The sequence below is a fragment of the Artemia franciscana genome, unplaced genomic scaffold (assembly GCF_032884065.1).
Source record: "Artemia franciscana unplaced genomic scaffold, ASM3288406v1 PGA_scaffold_62, whole genome shotgun sequence".
Lineage (NCBI taxonomy): Eukaryota > Metazoa > Arthropoda > Branchiopoda > Anostraca > Artemiidae > Artemia > Artemia franciscana.
The window spans coordinates 865212-886285 of record NW_027062701.1 but is presented as its reverse complement, the minus strand read 5'-3'; the positions used below and the strand labels follow the sequence as shown (position 1 = coordinate 886285).

Below are 21074 nucleotides of genomic sequence, written 5' to 3'. Positions count from 1 at the left end.
CAATCAACAATACAAACACTTATGTGTTTTTTATTGAACACTAAATGATTTTTGATATGTCTACTGCATAATTTAAAATTTCCAAGTGATCAAGTGTCCATACTAAAATACGCTTATGTACATTCCCTATTATCAAGCAGATGAAAAAACGCCAAAAGGATCTGGACATTTCTCTGCCGGTACCTCCAACTCAAACTCAAAACGAGTTTTTGATTCTTTTTTAATGTTATCCACATTTTTACCAACTATCATTCATTCTAAGTTTGAACATCCTTTCATTAGGAAACACTTTTTACATTGGATTTTTGAAAAGATCTACACTGATTTTTTTTTTCAGAACAATAGCTGAAAATTACTTTCATATCTACATTTTCTATCTCAATAAAATGCCAAAAAGGCAGCCATCTTCAAAAAAAAAAGAAAAAAAGTGAAGGTTTTCATTCGGCACATATACAGACAGCGCTGGGTCTCTGTGACACGTCCAGGATTAGGCTGAATTGTTAGATGTCCAAAATAAAGTGAGACACAGCTAGAATGGCGAATGATAATGGCCACAGAGCAAATTACAAAGTAAGGAAGTTATGACACAGATAATTTCTTCTTCTTCATATAGTGAAGGTGAATTGACCAAGAACGACGATCTTTACACCTCTTGTGTTTTATTATTAAAAAAGAAACAGTTTATAAATTCTTCATTACAGTTAGGGTTAAGGTAGATCAACCAACTTATTAAGTAGATCTTACGTTTGCTTGAATTAAAATCAACTTGGTGGATTGAGATGAAAAACGTGAGTCATAGGTAATTGGAATAAAATTGACCCTCCTAATCAGAGGGTTAATTGTCTTTTTTTGTGCATTTTCTTGAATAAACCCCGTTATCAATTGAAAGCCAGGACAGATAGTCTCAATGAGAGGCAAAGCTGGCATAACCCTTTTTCAGAATTGTATAAAAATGATGTCATTTCAATTGTTAATAAGTAGTCTACATTCCATCCTAAGGTAGAACTAAGGTAGATAGGCATAGAGTAAGAATAATTCAAATATTCTATCAGTTCTATGAGCCGTTCGAAGGCAATTTGGGACACAAAGTAAAAGGTTTTCGAAGAATTTTATGACTGACCATGTTTGCAGGCAATTAGGCAACTGAGATTGTTCGTATTATTTGAGCTTTGCCTACGGGGAAAGCACATTGGAATTGTAATAGGGATGACCGAGATTTTCGGGTTGACGTTGATTTACGGCACCCGAAATTCATCGGAACTGACTAGCCTTTTTCCTTCAAGAATAGAACAATTTACCAAAGTACATTTTGTTTTAACAGTGGAGCCTGAATCGTATATCTAAAAATCTAAAGCGAAAGTCAAGATTATAAACAGACTCTTGATGTCTAATATGTCGATTTTCTTATATTTTCAAACAAAAATAGTACCTACTTGAGAAGGTAGTTCAATAACACCATCCTCACATTTTGGCAGATATACGGCACACAAAAGTGGCTGAATGACTGCCCAGCACTTCGGAACTGCTCTCAAAGTTGCCCATTGATTTAATTTTTCCTGAGGAACAACAAATTTGTGTTAAAACATCAATGAAGACATTGATACTTCAGAATTGTACAGTTTTAACGCCAGAGAGCAAACGAAGAAACAGAGAAAGGGTTATAAATAAACTTAAAAAGAAAAATTAATAGAACTTTCTTTATTTATATAGTAATAAAAAGAACACCTTCAAATACCCCTTAAAAGTATGGATATACGCAGTTGAGTATTTTCTATTTTAAGAAAATTATCTTTTTCTTTTATGTGTCAAGTCTATTTTTAGGGAAATATAGAGAAAACCTAAAAGGCGAACAGCATTAGAGGGGAAATAGATAAAGCAATAAAAAGGAGAATTGGTATTTTTTTCATCCATCGGTATTTCATATTTCACGCACATTAATCATCCTAATTTAAACTCTATAGTCAGGCCTAAAAAAAACAACAACCACAATAGTATAGGGTTCTGTGAAAAAAATTCTTGTTCGCATAAGTTCCAGGAAGATTGTTGTTCAAAATATTTGTATACCCGATTTGGTATCAAACAGTCCCTGGAACAAACTGAAAGCAAAGAAAAACCCTTGTCAATAAAGATCATAACTGTTGAAGACAAAACCGACATCAAAAGGAATTCGCTTTTTATGCTGATTCTAAATATGTAACATTAATTAATTGAGTGTACTCATTAAAAGTTATTAGCATAAAAAAGCATACACATCATTTCAGAAAATGAATGAAATACCCACAGAAAGGAGTGCGACATTGATGAAAATTACATAATGAATTCAACATGTCAAAGAATAGATATTTCCAACCGCCATACAGAAAAATGCGAAAATGCATATTTTATCCCAGTTGTTTGGTCTTAGATGCTAGTTAGTGCAATTTTCTTCATGGGTTATCGTGTCGAAATCATTGATCATAGAAGTACTGAAAAAGGGCTTAAATGAGGAAGAATTTAAAGTTCTTGCGTCCTTTCACACTACAGCAAAGTGTCACTTCCATAGGGAAAAATTGCAATGGAGCGAAGATTCTGATGTAGCCGATCAACCAAGATTCTAAACTTAAAACATTTCAGCTTAAAACGTGTTTTGATTTAGTTCAAACTCCCCCTAAACATTCCTGAAAGTTTCATCTAAATACCATTAGTCTCAGTATTAGCAGTATTTGTAGCAGAGACATACATATAGTGTCTTTTAGCTAGTTCAACATCCCCCTCAACATACACTGAAAGTTTCAATTAGATGCTCTAGTCCGTTCCTAAGATATTGCTAATACACCTTTTTGACAACCTAAGTGCACACAAGATGTCTCGATTTAATTCAACATCCCCCTAAACATTCCCTGGAAGTTCCACATTAATACCCTTCACCCCAGTAGTAGTAGTATGCACTTAGCACCGTTAGGTTAGTTCAACATCCCCCTCAACATGCCCTGAAAGTTTCAATTTAATACCTTATGCAGTTTTTGCGACGTTGCTGATACGTCCTTTTGACAACCTGCATGCACATTTATTAGTTTGATACTTTTAATTGATTTATTAATTAGTTCTTAATTAATTAATTTTATTTATTAGTTCGATACTTTTAAAACGATACTTTTAATTCTGCAAGTGACATACAGTTTATTCACAACCTGCTGGAAGTGCCCAAATACAGGAAGCCTACGGACTTTATTGACGCAAATATCTGACTTGTTGGACTTGAGTTATGACAAAGTGTCTATATTATTAATAATGTGCAAGTTCCTTATCACTCCTCAAATAATTTCCATGCAAGAACTTTCAATTTGTCTTAATTGTTTCGAAAAAAATCACAACAGTTTCCAAACGAATCTTTTTATTAGTTAAAGATGTACGTAACTTCTTTAGCTTACGTAAAGAACTTTTTATTCTAATGTTTTTATTATAGATATGAGAGGGTTCGCCCCCTCGTCAGTACCTCTCTCTTTACACTAAATCTTAAATTTTGTCCCAATTCATTAAGAATGACCCCTGAATCACAAAAGCCGTAGAATAAATAGTTGACATTATTAAAAATACTTTAGCATAAAGAGCGAGGTATTAGGAGGAGGTGAGCCCCTCATATGGGTAATAATTTCTGTCCGTTTTAAGTTTTAATGCTGCTCCTTACTTCCAGATGAAAAAACTTTTTCATATTTATTTTTTCAACGATTTTTTTTAAATAATGCTATTAAATCCTGCGCTCCCTTCATGGAAATTTTCGTCCCCCATGACAAATTCCTCGATGGAAAGTTCCCCCAGCATACCCCCCTCTTCTCAACCCCTACCCCAGCCAAAAAAATCATCCTGAAAACGCCTGTACACTTCTCAATAACCATTACTATATGTAAGCACTGGTCAAAGTTTGTAACTTGTAGCCCCTCCCACGGGGACTGTGGGGGAGTAAGTCGTCCCCAAATACATAGTTATAAGGTTTTTCGACTACGTTGAATAAAATGGCTATCTCAGAATTTTGATCCGTTGACTTCGGGAAAATAATTAGCGTGGGAGGGGGCCTAGGTGCCCTCCAATTTTTTTGGTCACTTAAAAAGGGCACTAGGACTTTTCATTTGCGTTAGAATGAGCCCTCTCGCAACATTCTAGGACTACTGGGTCGATACGATCACCCCTGAAAAAAAAAAAAAAAAAAAAAAAAAAAAAAAAAAAAAAAAAAAAAAAAAAAAAAAAAAAAAAAACACGCATCCGTGATCTGCCTTCTGGCAAAAAATACAAAATTCCACATTTTTGTACATAGGAGCTTGAAACGTCTACAGTAGGGTTCTCTGATACGCTTAATCTGATGGTGTAATTTTCGTTAAGATTCTATGACTTTTAGGGGGTGTTTCCACCTATTTTCTAAAATAACGAAAATTTTCTCAGGCTCGTAACTTTTGATGGGTAAGACTAAACTTGATGAAACTTATATATTTAAAATCAGCATTAAAATGCGATTCTTTTGATGCAGCTATTGGTATCAAAATTCCATTTTTTAGAGTTTTTGGTTACTATTGAGCCGGGTCGCTCCTTACTACAGTTCGTTACCACGAACTGTTTGATCTGAGCAGGTGTATTTTTTTACTTTTATTTGTATGTAGTACTACAAAGGTTTTCCATCAATTCCCTTACATTTTAAAGTGGTCTGCTAGTGCCTGAGCAGGGATATCATGCATATTTACTTAAGATGCATAGGAGAATAAACAAGTTTCTGATTGGAGGATCATTTTCAGCTGACCAATGACAGAAAATTATATCCTTATGTTAAGTAGCTTATTTTTACCGAACAGCAGTGTGAAATCCTTATTACAGATAATGGTACAAAGTAATTTGTGTTTTACTGTCGAATATGAATTATACAAAGTTCGTTCCATTGACACTAAGTAATCTAAAAGCGACTTGCCTGTACTTCATCAAATGATTGTGCATCAGAAGTGGTGCCCAAGGAAGTCGAGGAATATGGAAGACGAAGTCCATAGCAACTGTGAAGAGCAGATGGAATACTAACACAGGTTGCATTTTTGCGGCAATTAGGCGAATGGATAGCAGGCTCTTCACTAATTTTACCCAAAAGTCGAATTGTTTCGGAGATGTTGAAAGGAATTGCGTTGCTATAAATTAAAAAATTGAAAGACGAACAGAAGCAATGCCTGATTTGCTCAGTTAGGTCTATGTATATATATATATATATATATATATATATATATATATATATATATATATATATATATATATATATATATATATATATATATATATATATATATATATATACTAGCTGTTGGGGTGGCGCTTCGCGCCACCCCAACACCTAGTTGGTGGGGGCGCTTCGCGCCCCCCCCCAAGCCCCCCCGCGCGCGTAAGTCGTTACGCGCCATATTAGTTACGCGCCATTGTAGTTGTGTCCCTATGTCCCACCTGTGAATATAGATATATATATATATATATATATATATATATATATATATATATATATATATATATATATATATGTTTTTAACTACGTAAAACTTGCGAATATACAACATTCTTTGCTGTCCCATTGTCTGTGCATATAAATAGATTGTCAGGTTTACCGACTCTTGAACATGCAACATATAATGGTCCATGGGAAAACAATCCGTATTCAGATCTATACCTCATGATTCTAATGATTGCCCTTGAGCTTTGTTGATGGTGATTGCTAATCGACCATTCCCTGAGTCGCCATCGTCATTTATATATCCCCTTGTGCACCCCGGCGTCCCCTTTGTAGTTATGTCCCTGTGTCCCGGTCGTCATTTATATTCCCTGTGTCCCGGTCGTCATTTGTGTCCCGGTGTTCCAGTCTGTGATTTCTCTTTTATTATATTTATATTTATATTTTTTATATTTATTAATATTTTTTTAGTTTTCTTTTTCTCTTATTTTTCAGTTTTTTCCTTTTTTTTAGTTTTTTCTTTTTTAGTTTTTAGTGTTTTTTGTTTTTTACCTTTTTTTAGTTTTTTAGTTTTTTAGCTTTTTTAGTTTTTTTATTAGTTTTTAGTTTTTTTTTAGTTTTTGCCTTTTTTTAGTTTTTTCAGTTTTTTTTAGTTTTTAGTTTTTTACCTTTTTTTAGTTTTTTTTAGTTTTTTAGCTTTTTCAGTTTTTTTTCTTTTTAGTTTTTTTTGTAGTTTTTACCTTTTTTAGTTTTTTTTTCTTCTTTTGTATTAGTGTGAAATAATTCAGACGTCATATGCGGACAAACACGACGTCACTCGACAGACAGACAGACAGACATAACCCACAAAGAACTTATTTTTATATATATTTATTCATATTTTTTTAGTTTTCTTTTTCTCTTTTATTTTTCAGTTTTTTCCTTTTTTTTAGTTTTTTTCTTTTTTAGTTTTTAGTTTTTTTTAGTTTTTTACCTTTTTTTAGTTTTTTTTAGTTTTTTTAGTTTTTTAGCTTTTTTAGTTTTTTTATTAGTTTTTATTTTTTTTGTAGTTTTTGCCTTTTTTTATTTTTTTCAGTTTTTTTTTAGTTATTAGATTTTTACCTTTTTTTAGTTTTTTTTAGTTTTTTAGCTTTTTTAGTTTTTTTTTCTTTTTAGTTTTTTTTGTAGTTTTTACCTTTTTTAGTTTTTTTCTTCTTTTGTATTAGTGTGAAATAATTCAGACGTCATATGCGGACAAACATGACGTCACCTGATCCACACACAGATCCACACACAGACAACTTATTTATATATATATATATATATATATATATATATATATATATATATATATATATATATATATATATATATATATATATATATATATATATATATGTATATATATATATGTGTACTGTTTATACTGTTTTATTTATTAAAAGACTAGGTAAATTAGCCTTGTGCTGGAGTGTATGTCTAAACAAACCCAAGTCATATTCTAGAAATAGAAAAGGCATTCTAGTCAGGGAGTCACACGAGAGAATGTTAATATTTAAGGTTTTGAATGGCCAGCGAGCAGCAGAAGGTTTGAGAATGCTATGTGACATAATCGATCATGCTGAATACGAAAATCAACGTTATATAGCTGACAAATGGATACTGAATCTTCATTTCCTAAAATTCCCTAAAAATCAATCTCAGCTCACCAAAATTTCCTTAAAATCAATAAAAATCATTCAAAATTATTCAGAAATTTTATTGAAAGCTAAGGTTTTTAAGAATATCTTTCTGTCCATACTAGCATTACATGAGTACCTGTCCGAACGTAAGGCATGATTTTGAAGCTTTTACTGACTCTTCCTGAATATCCATAGAATACTGAAGGAAATCTCAAAAGTTAAAAAATTCTGTAAATTGAAAAGAAAGTTAGATGGTTCAACATTTTATTCAATCCATGGAGGTCAATAATTTTCCACCTTGTTAGTGAAGTTGTTAAAAGGAGAGGAACGCATTAAAAGGTGTCAGAAAGCCTTACCTCTGATTTAATTTCGGTTATGTGAACAGTAATAATAAATCATTGTGATAATATAATAATAATTCCGTGGCATCTGCATTTTTTCTGTTTTTATTTCTGTTTCTGTTTATGTCCAAACTGTTTCTGTTTTTCAAAAAAAAATAAATAAAAGAAAACAGAAACAGGACATCGGATCTGTTTCTGCTCTGTTTTTTGTGAACCTTTTTTTTCTGTTTATGTTTTTTTTTCACCTTTTTCCTGTTTTTTTTTTTTTTTTTTTTTGTTTAACCGAATGCTTGCGTTTACGCTATCATTAATGCTTGCTACCTTGGGGGGGATTAAAAGGTCTTCAGGCATTTGTCACCTCCTTCACCTTTATGTAGCCAATGCTCTTCAGTTCTGGGGAGAAGTTGACGTAGAGCAAACTATTGAATACAAATCTGATGACAATGATCATGAACTGAAAGAAGGCTAAAGGAGAGAGCAAGAGATTGATGCAGACAAAAATGATCTACCCGACGTCACAGATCAGGATGTTGCAAATACCGTGTCTCATACAGATGAACCTGACAAGTTGGATGGCAAATATGTGGTAAAACAGTCAAAAATGTTGACTTCAATCTTGATGTTCCCCCCTGAAACTACATCTACTTCACTATATGAACACTTTGTCGCTATTGTACAAACTCTCCCTCCTCTCTCATGCAATATTCCCTGCCCCTCCCCACCACCATACCAGGACATCCCTGTAATACAACCTGTTGATGTCGAGGCAAAAATATGTAAATCAAAGAGAACTTCAATATGCCCCCTCAATATTCAAATTGATTTAGTAAAAGCATTTCCTGATCAGAACCTTTATCAAATATTTTTAACAGAATAACTAGAAGTGGTTCATTCCCTAAATGAAAAAAAGGATACATTACACCCATACAGAAGAAAGGTGTTAGTTTGGATTTTTATGGAGTCAAACTGATTACCTTATCATCATTTTTGGGGGGGATTGTTATCATTTTTTGGGGGGGTTGGTATTTTTTCCTCCCCTGTCCTTTCCCGGCCATGGAGCCTTATGGGGGAGACTGCCTGAAGTAGTTTTTTGTTTATGAAATTTATTGTTAACTAAAGAACTCAGAGCTCAATATTCTCTAAACTGTATGAAAGCTTCACGGCAGATTAGCTTAAAAAGACAATCCTTGAACTTATAGATGAGCAACAATTTGGAAACATGAAAAGTTTACCTCATTTTCTAGTCAATATTAATGCATCTTTTCTGTCAAATAGGAGTCAAGTTGTTAAGTATAAAAATGTTTATTCTGATTCACTCCATATTTCTTGCAGAGTTCCACAGGGTATGCTTTTAGTTACTTTACTATTTATGGTAATGATTAACAATCTTGCTAATGAATCAGCCAATTGATAGAAGTTTGTGGATGACATGTCATTGTTCAGAAAGTGCAGAAGATATATTAAGAGTAGTGCAACGGAAATTCTTGAGGATGTTGCAAGTGAAGTAGCCCAGTCAAAAACGAAAATGAATTCTAATAAATCTAATATGTTTATAAACCTTAGTTTTCTTAAATCAAAGCCATCGTTTACAACTCCAATGCCTAATGAAATAATCACAACAAAAACTAAACTCTTAGGCGTCACACTGACTAGCAATTTGAAATGAGAGGCCCACATTTGCTCTAATGTTAAACAGGTTAGAGCATCTCTGCCTCTCCTTAAGCTACTTGCTAAATTTTCATGCCCAAAAGCATATATTCTCCACCTTTACATATCTCTTATCCATCGACTGCCTAGTGCTTGCCTGCCTGGTGCCTGGTGTGGTCTTTTGGCCTTACGGTGGATCAGTCCAATAGGCTAGAAATTATCCAGAAGAGAGCCCTGAGAATAATTTATGGTCTGGGCAAAGTACCTTACATTCTCCTCTTCAAGGAATTCTGCCTTCCCGCCTTGGCAGCCCAATGTGTTACTTAATTTTGGGAATAATATGTGTCATAACCCACTCTTTAAATGTAAACTCCCAGCCCCTTATTACCCTCTAAAGCCCCATTTACCTTAATCAAAAGCACAAAAATCCTGGTTCAAAATCATATTTATGCAAGAACTGAGCATTACAAAAAAGGCTTTGTGCCAGCATTTGCTGAAAGCATAAATAAATAAAAATTGTAATGTTTCATGTTAATGTATATTGTGTATTATTAATTGGTAAATTAAACGGAAACTTACCAAGTTTTAAGTTTGATTGTAATTCTACTCCAAAAAGGAGCACCAGCGTTGCTGAGAGTTCAACTGAGATAGACGTCCGCGATCACTTGGATAGACCAAAAATAATACCAGTATTTTAAAGTCCTTGTAGTATGCGATGGTTAAGCTCATGGTGAAGCACTGAGAGTTCAACGGGAAGGAAAATCGGGAGGGCAGTTGAACTCTCAGCTAAGCTGGTGCTCCTTTTTTGGAGTAGAGCTACAAAGAAACTTCAAACTTGGTAAGTTGTCGTTTAATTTATCAATTATACTCCAAAGTGGAGCACCTTAGCTACGCTTTTGAGTTAAACTGAGATTTTAACGTTCACCATCAACGTTACAGTAAGATGTTTCAAACACAGAAAAAATACAGTGAATAAGTTCCGAAGACAGATAACTGTCATCCACTTTCTATTGGTTTGTCGTAGAGCCTTGCTTTAGGGTAGGAATTGAGATACACCTGGTGCTATGAGCACCACAAATACTGAGATTTATTACTATAAGAAATAACGCTTCTTATATCCATCTAGAAATAGATGACTCGGACTCAGCAATATGAGGCTTACAGTATGTATGAAAAATTGCGTCGTCTCTATTTTGAAATGACGTCATTCTAATATAAGTAGCTAGATGCGTTACCAGACACAAGGAAGGCCTTTATCGTAATACGATTATGTATCGTATTACTATGTAAAAAACTGGCCTAAATCTGAACTTTTTCACTAGCTGACAATAAAATTGCTAGTTTTTTGGTTAGTATTTTTATTTGAAGATTTTCAATAGACAAAGCTGGTAATCTAAAGAGATCAAATACGCGTTTTACAGCCCAAATACTAGAAAGCTTGAAAAGACAAAGCCGTCTATTAAAGACACCTCTCACAAGCTTGGTAAAATTACCAATAAAGCACTGCTTGTAGTATTAATGCGCTATATCCAACACCAGAGCGAATAAGCGCCGTAAAGAAGGTCAAGATCTCTAGCAGAGCTGCCTCTAAGGGCTGGATCCCGTTTCTTCCACAAAAGTCGACCTTTTTTTTAAATGCAAACCCTTTACTGGTGCCTAGTCGAATCCTGCCATCTATCCATGATAATATCGACTATGGAAGGAGAATATCCTTGGCGGTAATGACCTTGCCAGAGATGACGTAAGCCACAAGGCGTAACATCTTCGACAATGGATAGTGCAAGGTCGATTTCTGTGACAAAGACAAAATAAAAATATCATTTTGTAGAAGTATGGAACTTAATACTAAAAGCATTAATAGCAAGGGATATTAGACTTATGTGGTCCAATTGGTGTCCATGATGAGAAAGTAGCCCAAATTTTTACTGTTAACCTTGGGAACAACAATTTTATTGGTATTTTCAGGACTAGTGTGGCACTTAAATAAATCCTTCAGCTTCCCTATTTCCAGAGTCCCGGAGATAGCTGTTTGTAAATTTGGCTTCTTTTTTTCTTGGGACCTTCTTTGGTACCAAAACATTCTTCAGAAAACTTTTTAAATAAATCCAATTCCAGTTCCGAAAATTGTAGGGAGGTATATGAACTAACAACAAGTCCTTTCACCTCTTTGACTTCTTCTTCAGAAAAACTAGCCACTGGAAGCGCTATTCTCCTCCAGTCTGCAAAGAATGAATATATACAATTAGGAACAACAATACACTGTTATTGATTGTGGGAAGTGCGAGTACCTGAGTTACCTGTCCCCAGCAGTTTAATGCCACTAGGCCAGCTGGTACCAATACGGCTCTTCCTACTCATTCCTGCTCTCTTCTGTACAATCAAAAACTATAGATAAATCACGTCCTTTTAAAAATTGACTTCTTCAAGCTTTAATCATTATTAAACAATATTTCTCTTCTTTAAGATATCAACTGATGCCTTAAATATCTTACAATCAATATCCCAGGACAGGTTAGAATCCAGGGTAGCTGTACAAGTATTTGGAATCTTAGCCAAGGAGCAGAAACGCTTAAGAGCAATAGTTTCCTCACTCTGAGCCTGGCAATCAAATAATATATGCTGGATTGTTTCATCTGCTGAAAAGCAGACTCGGCATAAAGGGGAATGATATAGCTTCCAATTAAATAACAAGCTATTTAGAAGTAGAGCACCTGATTTCAGCCGGTAATATAGCACTGTATTTACTCTTGTATGAAATGGAGTAAAATTAATTTACTGTGATTAACATTGGATCTTTGCCTGATAATATCTTGTGAATTGAGGTTAGAGGAAGGACTAGGAATGAACATGGAAACCTTTGCTGCTAGAGAATCAGCCAGATCGTCATTTGACGTGCTTTATCTGAATTTTTTGCCTTTACGCTTTTCTGGAGAAGCCTTCCGTTTTCTGTCATCTCTTTGGTCATGGATTTCTCTTGGGGCACACAGATCCAGTTCTGGTGGTTCTAGAGCTTATGTGTGGGTTCTGAGAGCTAGATCTTGCATTCCTAGAACTAATTTCAGGGTTCTGAGAGCCATATCAAGCACGGTTTGAAACTTGGGGCTCCAAGAGCAATGACGTGTTCTTCAATCACTATCCACTATTGGAAAGGATGAAACCAGAACACCTTGAGCTTAGGCCAATTCTTGAATTGTAGTCAATTCTTGACTAAGAAGCTTTGAAACGACACCCCACACTTTTATAATTTTTCGTTCCAGCAAGAAAATACACATTGATGGCTAATCTATCATAAAAACCAGAAATTCTATTCTTTGACTTGAAATAAGAACTGCCTTTTCCAGTTGAATGATAAACCCTCATTTCTGACAGTGGTTTCACTGTTTCATGAATGTTGTTTTGACATCCTGAAAATAACCTTCTCAGAAAGGCTTAACCATCCAAGTGAACAACAGACAAATACCCTTTATCAAAGTAGGGAGAAAACTGGTTTCATGTGTTTTGGAAGAACCTTTGGGGCTCCTGACAAACAATTTGGCATTAAAACTTAGCAACAATCTTCTTCAAACAAAGCCACTTTTAATTATCAAGATCATACAAGACATGAACAATAAAATTCGACAAGGCCAACAGAGGTCAGGCAATATTTTTTTGTCATTAAGAGAACTGCTGTCAAAAAGTTTCCATTTTAAAATGGCAGCATTTAACGCTTTTATTTAACTCTTTAAGATTCAGAATAAATCAAGAACCATTTTTCATTGGACTGTAAAAACAGGAGAAATATCACGTATACCTTTTGTTCTGAACTTGGTACTTCAACAATAGCACCTTCATACAATAAAATGTCAAATTCTTTCCTTATAATGTGTAATTCTTCAAAAGTAAAACTTTTGTTCTTTGTTTTCAAAGCTTTCAATGGTGTTTTCTCATATTTATCCCTATAACCTGAAGCTACAACATTCAAAATATTCATATCACTGGTTATTGACTGCTTTTTTGAGAAAACCTACTAAGTCCCTTCATTTTGAAGTTATCAGCCATTTGTTATAACTGGCTAATGAAATTAACAGCAAAATCGTAAAAATTAATGGCAGGGTATGCTAAAAAGTACATACCAGCTATTTGTGATCCTATATCTAAAAAAAAACATGTCAGGCAGGGTCCTGGTCCTAAACTCTGGAGTTCGTGCCTTTCTTGAGGGTTCTGGCGCTGTCTGAATGAGCACAATATTGCCTTCTACACTTCTCATGATAATAATTGTCATCCATAAAATTGTCCAACAAGTCAAGCACTATCTTATTATAACACAGTAGAAGCAACATAAATACTTACATTATGCATCATAATTACTCATTTGTTAATTTGGTGTTAACCCATGCAAAAGCAAATATCAACTGATATTATTTTTGGTCAATCCAAGTGATTGCGGACATCTATCTCAGTTTAACTTGAAAGAATAGCTAAGGGACTATGTTTTGGAGTAGAATGTGTTAGTTTGTTTGTTTCATTTTCATTTGACAGACCAGTTGGGTTCATTGCTGTATGTTTTTATAATGGTTTATATTTTTTTTATATACAATGTAGGCCAGCTGACAGAAAGCAACAAGCTCGCAGTTTGATGCTGCGAGAGTTTGCTTGTTAAATAAAAATCATTCAGTTATATCATTCTACAGAGGAAAGTTAGAAAAGCAGCTAAAAATATTAATGAAAAAGTTTAAGGATTTGTAAAAGAGAGGACTTTACAAATAAAGTCTTCATGTGATAGATCATATGGGAAAAGAGAAATCAGGAAATAGAAGATGTTATAGTGGCATGCTAGGAGATTGATGGGAAGCAGATCATTGATTGATCTGAACTAGTCCTGGACCTGGTTAAAGATATGAGAGGGCCCTCAGTTAGTGATGTATTGCTCCATTACCAATAATTAAATATATGTTCCTTACTTTATGGATAAAATTTAAAAAAGGTCCAACTAATTTACTTTTCTCCTCCTTTTTATGCTTTTAATGACCTTTTTTATTTACTAGTTTTATTTGTTTTAATTTTTTGATGTGGTATGGCCTGTATATGTACATGATTTTTAACATTTTATTGATTTGTTTGTTGGGTTTTCTTGACAGTTTTGATAAAATGATGGTACATTATTTAGCCAGTTTTATGTGTATGATTGTTTCTAAACCTTTCTGGATGTTATTCTGTTTTTGTTTTTACTCCAAAAAAAGAATTTAGCACAGCCAGGCTTGTGGTAGTTATTTTTTGTAATAAATCCTAATGAGCAGAATGTTAACGAGAAATGAGTAAAACATTTTAGAGTTGACCATGCCATGATAAAACTATGTGAAATAATAAAGAACATAACATAAGACCTTTGATAAATCTGGAGTAAGAATATTACTCCAAGACAATTTTGTTTGGCTATTTTCTATAGAAGATTTATTTAGTAAGGAGTAGTTAGGGACAGTTTTAAATGTTTGAGATCTAATAAGGCTTCAGGTGCTGATAATACAGCATATAGCGGAGTTTTTGACATATACTGGTTAACAATGTAGAGATTAGAGTCTGGAAACTATGAATATGTTTTTCTTTATAAAGACAAAGAACTATACATTGCAGAGAACTGTTAATTCAACCCCTTTACATGAAAGGAAGTAAGAGCAAACATAGGAATGTTAGAAATGCTAGCTGGATTCCTGTAGCATGAAAATTGGTCAGCATTATGGTACAGGAATAAGTGGCACTATACAACAAAGTATCAATATTATAACTGCTCTAATTTTTAAAAAAATGGTTACCTTTTATCATAAAAAAGATTTACCTTTTTGGGGAAAAATAGGACTCACTAACAGGTACATCAGGAGCTTGACAATTTTGATCCTTGATGAAGAGAAACAGCAAAAATATTATGTGGTACATCTTCCAACACCTTAAGAAAAAAAACTTAGATAGAAGCAAATTGATTCAAATGATACAATATAAAAATATTATGTGGTACATCTTCCAACACCTTAAGAAAAAAAACTTAGATAGAAGCAAATTGATTCAAATGATACAATATAATCTACCAAAGGCAGAAACAGTCAGAATGGCAAGAATGAAGAGGACAGGTAGGTGTATCAGCAAGATTTTTATGAGGACTGGGTAATGGATGCACAGATTTATTCAACAGAATAAGAATAAATCTAAAACCAAATCACACATATTATCATATATCTTCTCCCTTAAGTGGCTCCATGGGCAGGAACAAGGGAAAAAAAATACAAACACAATGAAAAAGTAAAATGATGAGCCCCAACCTCTCACTGATCACCTCCCTATAGTTTTAGGGACACATATATATATATATATATATATATATATATATATATATATATATATATATATATATATATATATATATATATATATATATATATATATATATATATATATATATATATATACATAAATATATACTGCTGCTACTAAAAACTCACTGCAGCCCAAAGCCACCAGAGGCCAACACAGCTTTGCATGCTCCTCCTCCATCTCAATCTATTCAAAGCCTTCCTCTTTACACTCCCAGGAAGCACTAGTTCCTCTAAAATCTTTTTTACAACATCCCCCATCCAATTTGGTGACAAATTGCTTTTTGTTTAGCCCTAGGCAGTTGGTCAATAAAGGAAATCTGTCATTCTGTAGCTGGAGAAAATGTCCTAGCCATCTCAACCCTCCCCACATTATAGCCCTAGAAAGTGGGATTGAACCATATTTTTTGTAAAGCTTACTGTTTGAAATTTGGCCAATCAGTTGTGTATCTACCTATAAAACTTTGACAAAATATTGCCAAGAGGAAAACCTGAGAAATGCAAATTCTTGAAAATGATACACTGTTTGAAAAATAAGAAGACATTTTTGTCTAAACCTGGTCTATCCAATACAAAAAGACCATTCCAAAACAGCTAAAATAAAGGAATAGGAAACATTTCTAAGGCAATGATGAACAAAAACAAAGCACAACAAAATATGTGGCTAGAAGACATTTAGCAACAGCAGCAACCGCAACTGTCATAATTATACAAGCCTGGTGCATGCCAAATGCCACAGATCAAGAGAAGCTTGTTCTCCTGCAATAGCTTACGACAAAATATAAATCCTATAAAACTTATTATTATAGTTTTTGTTATAATCATTTATAATTGTAACATATGGTTACATCATTCACCATCTTGTATATGAACACATAGTATTTTGTCAAAGAATACATTTTAATCTTAACAATATGTTTTGGTACTTACAACAGCACAGAAAAATATAGTAATTTCCTTTCAAATCAGCCATTAAATAGCTTTCTTTTTGAGTACACTGCTAGCAGTGGAGAAAACAAACAAAGAAGACACATCCAGGGTTTGGACAGGTCGGTTCGTTTCAAATTATAGGCTCTGTCCTATTTTTATAGGATTTCCTGGGCCCAAATATAGGCCAAATATAGGATTCGGAAGTCCTTGGGATCAGATTTGTGGTAGATGGTGTGGGATGCCTGGTCACATAAATTACCAAGTTTCATCCCGATTCCTCCAATCTAAGCATTTTCCATGATTTTAGGTCCCCCCAAATTCCCCACAATGTCACCAGATCCGGTTAGGATTTAGAATAAGAGCTTCGAGACCCAATATCCTTCTAAATATCAAATATCATTGAGATCCGATCACCCATTTGTAAGTTAAAAATACCTCATTTTTTCTAATTTTTCAGAATCACCCCCCAAACTACCCCAAAGAGAGCGGATCCGTTATGATTATGACAATCAAGCATTTTCCATGATTTTAGGTCACCCCAAACTCCCCCCAACGTCACCAGATCCGGTAGGGATTTAAAATAAGAGCTTTGAGACACAATATCCTTCTAAATATCAAATTTCATTGAGACCCAATCACCCATTTGTAAGTTAAAAATACCTCATTTTTTCTAATTTTTCAGAATCAACCCCCCCTCCCAACTACCCCAAAGAAAGCAGATCCGTTCTGGTTATGTCAATCGTGTATCTAGGACTTGTGCTTATTTTTCCCACAAAGTTTCAGCCCAATCCCTCCACTCTAAGTGTTTTCCAAGATTTTAGGTTTCCCCCCTCCAAACACCCCCAATGTCACCAGATCCAGTCGAGATTTAAAATAACAGCTCTGAGACACGATATCCTTCCAAACATCAAATTTCATTAAGATTTGATCAACCATTTGTAAGTTAAAAATACTTCATTTTTCTATTTTTTCTGAATTAACAGGCCCCAAACTCCCCCCCAGATGGTCAAATCGGGAAAACGACTATTTCTAATTTAATCTGGTCCAGTTCCTGATACGCCTGCCAAATTTCATCATCCTAGCTTACCTGGAAGTGCCTTAAGTAGCAAAACCAGGACCAACAGACAGACAGCCTGACAGAATTTGCAATTGCTATATGTCACTTGGTTAATAAAAAGTGCCATAAAAACACTATGCTACAATGTGACTAACCAAACAGACGGACCAAAGGGTGATGAGGTGATAAACGATAAAAAGCTGATTCCAACAATCTTCCATGCAGGAGGGCCAACTTTGCACTTATATCAGGGACATCAAACTTACAAATTATCTTACCATTGCTATACCAAGGGGGGAGATAAAGTAAAAATTTACAATATCTGAAATAAAAAGTCCGAATCTGATTAACATAATTTTCTTTAGAAGTGGATAAAGACCAGATAGATAAAGGACATATTGATCACATAATGTAGCATATAGCCTACCCAGTGCACATCTAATATACTTCCCTCGACTAGCAACTATCTTAGAATAGCCCATTTGAATAACTGGGCCGTATTCACATCAGCCGGCCAGTGTTCAGCAAGGAAACACATAAGTCACAAGAGCTCCAGTCTCATTAAGCAGAGACTGCTAGCCTATATACTGATCTTTGCTCATTTCAGACAGGCCCAACATGACAAAAAAAAAAACATAGGCTACTAAGTCAACACAACAGCATAGCCCAGGCAGAAGCAGGGGGCCGTATTCACATCAGCCAGCCAGTGTTCAGCAAGGAAACACATAAGTTGCAAGAGCTCCAGTCTCATTAAGCAGAGACTGCTAGCCTATATACTGATCTTTGCTCATTTTGGACAGGCCCAACATGACAAAAAAAAAACATAGGCTACTAAGTCAACACAACAGCATAGCCCAGGCAGAAGCAGCTTACTAAGCCCAACACAAAGCATTAGTTAAGTTCAAAAAAATCAACAGTTGTAATTAATTATCAATCTACACCAAAAGACAGAAAATTGCAAATCATGAGCAATGTTCTTAGTGCTCTTCAGCTGAAAATACAGGATTTTAGCCAAAATATAGGCATTTTATAGGAGTGCATTAAAATATAGGAATTTATTGGAATTTACAGGCGAGTCCAAACACTGCACATCAAACTCCCTGTATATAGAAAATAATTTTCCTTTTATTAAAGGGTTGTTGGCCATAATAATTCTAATGGTGTACTTTTTGTTTTGATCTGATGCCATGGCAACTTGGTGCTGCAGTGAGGTGTTATCTTATAGGCTTCTAATTTTTTTTTTCTGCTTGGGAAATTCTGGATAAGCTACTATTTGCTATCTTGGAAAGATGTTAGGTTGGGAAACTGAAACTTTCAGGGATGGATCTACAGACAAAAGTATCTTATGTCCTGGGAAGGCACTTCAAAGTAGAGTAAAAAATCAGTATCAAATTGAGCAAAATTATGTTCAACTAAAACCCTCACACCTTGTTACAAGACAGGAATTGAGAAGAATTGTGTATTTTATATGACTGGCTAAAAGTTAAAGATAAGCATTAATATGGTTATTACTAAAAATATTTAAGATCAAACACTTGAAATTATTAGTTTATTGACTTGCCTACAAGGACCTCTTTTTGGAAATACTAATTATACTATTTTGATGCATAGGCCTATATCCTTTCAGTGTTTTAGTTTTATTCACATATTAACAGAAAGCTGACGTTTCTGCTTTTAAAAATGTAACTAGTGTTGTTAATTCTATATATCACAAATACTAAATATAATTTTTGTTTTTAATTGCCTGTGAAAACAGAGACCATACTTTTAATTTATGCTGACAAAATATTGGTGAAATTTTCACCATGAAGATGGGGTTCTTGTTACTACCCTCACACTGCATAATGCTGCAGTAAAACATAAGTGGTCTAAGAACCCTATCTATATTTTTCTAGGATGCCAAAGAAAAGTGGTCTTTCCCAAAGAGAGGTGTTTTACCCTTCCTATCTCCTCTATATGGCACTAACCTTTTCAAAATTATTGTGCAATAAAAAAGAAACCTTTCAAAATAGATATTCTGCTTAAACAAAGTAGGCCTAGATTACAAGAAAAGCATTTTTAGTTTCATAACTTTGCTTAGTCCCTACTTATGAAATTTTAAAGATTTGCAAATATATTTCCCAAATTTAGAAAAAAGCATTGATAGGCTATGGCCTAAAATTCTACTTGAATATAGCAATTGCATTTTCAAAACTAAAACCAAAGAAAAAGAAACTGAAAAATTAAAGTAGCCTATAGGCTATTGTTGTTATGTAAAATTCCCATAGGCAGAGACTAGGCCTGTCAAGTAGATAAGTTTCTTAGACTTAGAAACCAAAAGAATGATAACATAGTAGCTTGGCAATACCTTCCAGAGCACATTTTTGGCCCTAAATTCATTAGGCTACTGAAACCCTCATTTTCCTAACCTAGCCCATTTACAAGGTAGCAAAAGGTAACTCATCTAGAATATTATAGTCTGTTTGGTAAAATTCTAGTTAATTGGCTTCTTGCTATCTCAGAAAGGGTTTAGGTTAGGAAAATGAAACTTTCAGGGATGAATCTATAGACTAAAGTATGTCCCAGGAAGGTATATTGAAGCAACTACCTCCACTCCTTCTCCCTCTAGAGGGCCCTGACCTTTAAAAATATATGTGTTGTAAAAGTGAAACCTTGCAAAATAATTCTTCTGCTTAATTGAAGTACAACAAAATTGTTTTTAGCTTCATAACTTTGCTCAATTCTATTTTATAAGATTTTAAAGATGTGCAAATACATTTCCTAAATTTTGAAACAAAAACATTGATATGGCTCAAAATTCTAGTCAAATAACAGGAATTGCATTTTCAAAAGCAACTAGTAACTGAAAATTGAGGTAAAATGATGTTTTGTCAAAATTTCAATATGTAGCCTATAGACCTGTCATGTCGGCAAATTAAAGGAACCTCTAGAGGGAGAAGGAGTGGAGGAGGGTACTTTAAAATACCTTCCCGGGACATAATTTAGCCTGTAGCCTAGATCTATCCCTGAAAGTTTCATTTTCCTAACCTAAATCCTTTCCAAGATAGCAAGAAGTCAATTAACTAGAATTTTGCCGTCTGTTTTACTAAACTGATTTTTAACATCGTTTTTATGTTGTCTTACCGATCTTTAAAATGGTTTACATTTGGGGCAACTTCTTCTTGAAATGCAAACAAAGAAGCATATTTAAAATTCGAATTTCTTGCTGAAGATGATTAATATAATTGAGAACCAGTCTTAACAGTCCGTTCAGGCGCATGGGGAAACGCTCCAAAATTAATCAGTACTATGGGAAAATCAGTCGATTTTTTATTAGTAACAATCGGTCTTGGGGCTGGGAATCTTTTCTATTTTTCTTATGGTACTGATTGGTTTTCGTGTTTCCTCAAAGAAAAATGAGTATGCATTTTTCAAAACGGAACATGTCAACCATTCAACAAGTGAAAGTTTTAGATCTGGTGATACTTTTCCGAAACCATATATTTTATCGAACACAAAAAATTCTTTGTGCTAACACGAAAAAGGAAGACACTTGGCGAGAAATGAATTTAGCTTGGAGACTTGGCGCATACAAGCTCATGTTGTATGTTTTTCTAAGGAAAAATTATGCACAAATCATTTGAACACTTCTACTCTCGAACCAATCGG

The 21074-nt window shown here is 34.2% G+C and overlaps 1 protein-coding gene across 1 annotated transcript in view; it reads right to left on the bottom strand.

Moving 5' to 3' along the window:
• Positions 1 to 19866, bottom strand: part of LOC136042078 (protein smoothened-like) — a 32629-nt gene extending 12763 nt beyond the window's left edge. Inside the window, exons 1-4 of the mRNA XM_065726969.1 lie at positions 19774 to 19866; positions 14911 to 15018; positions 4934 to 5141; positions 1434 to 1556 (exon numbers count right to left, since the gene is read on the bottom strand). Of these exons, the coding sequence (XP_065583041.1) occupies positions 1434 to 1556; positions 4934 to 5141; positions 14911 to 15018; positions 19774 to 19805 (471 nt within the window). The 5' untranslated portion in view covers positions 19806 to 19866. The remainder of the gene's footprint in view (positions 1 to 1433; positions 1557 to 4933; positions 5142 to 14910; positions 15019 to 19773) is intronic.
• Between the last annotated feature and the right edge of the window lie 1208 nt (positions 19867 to 21074).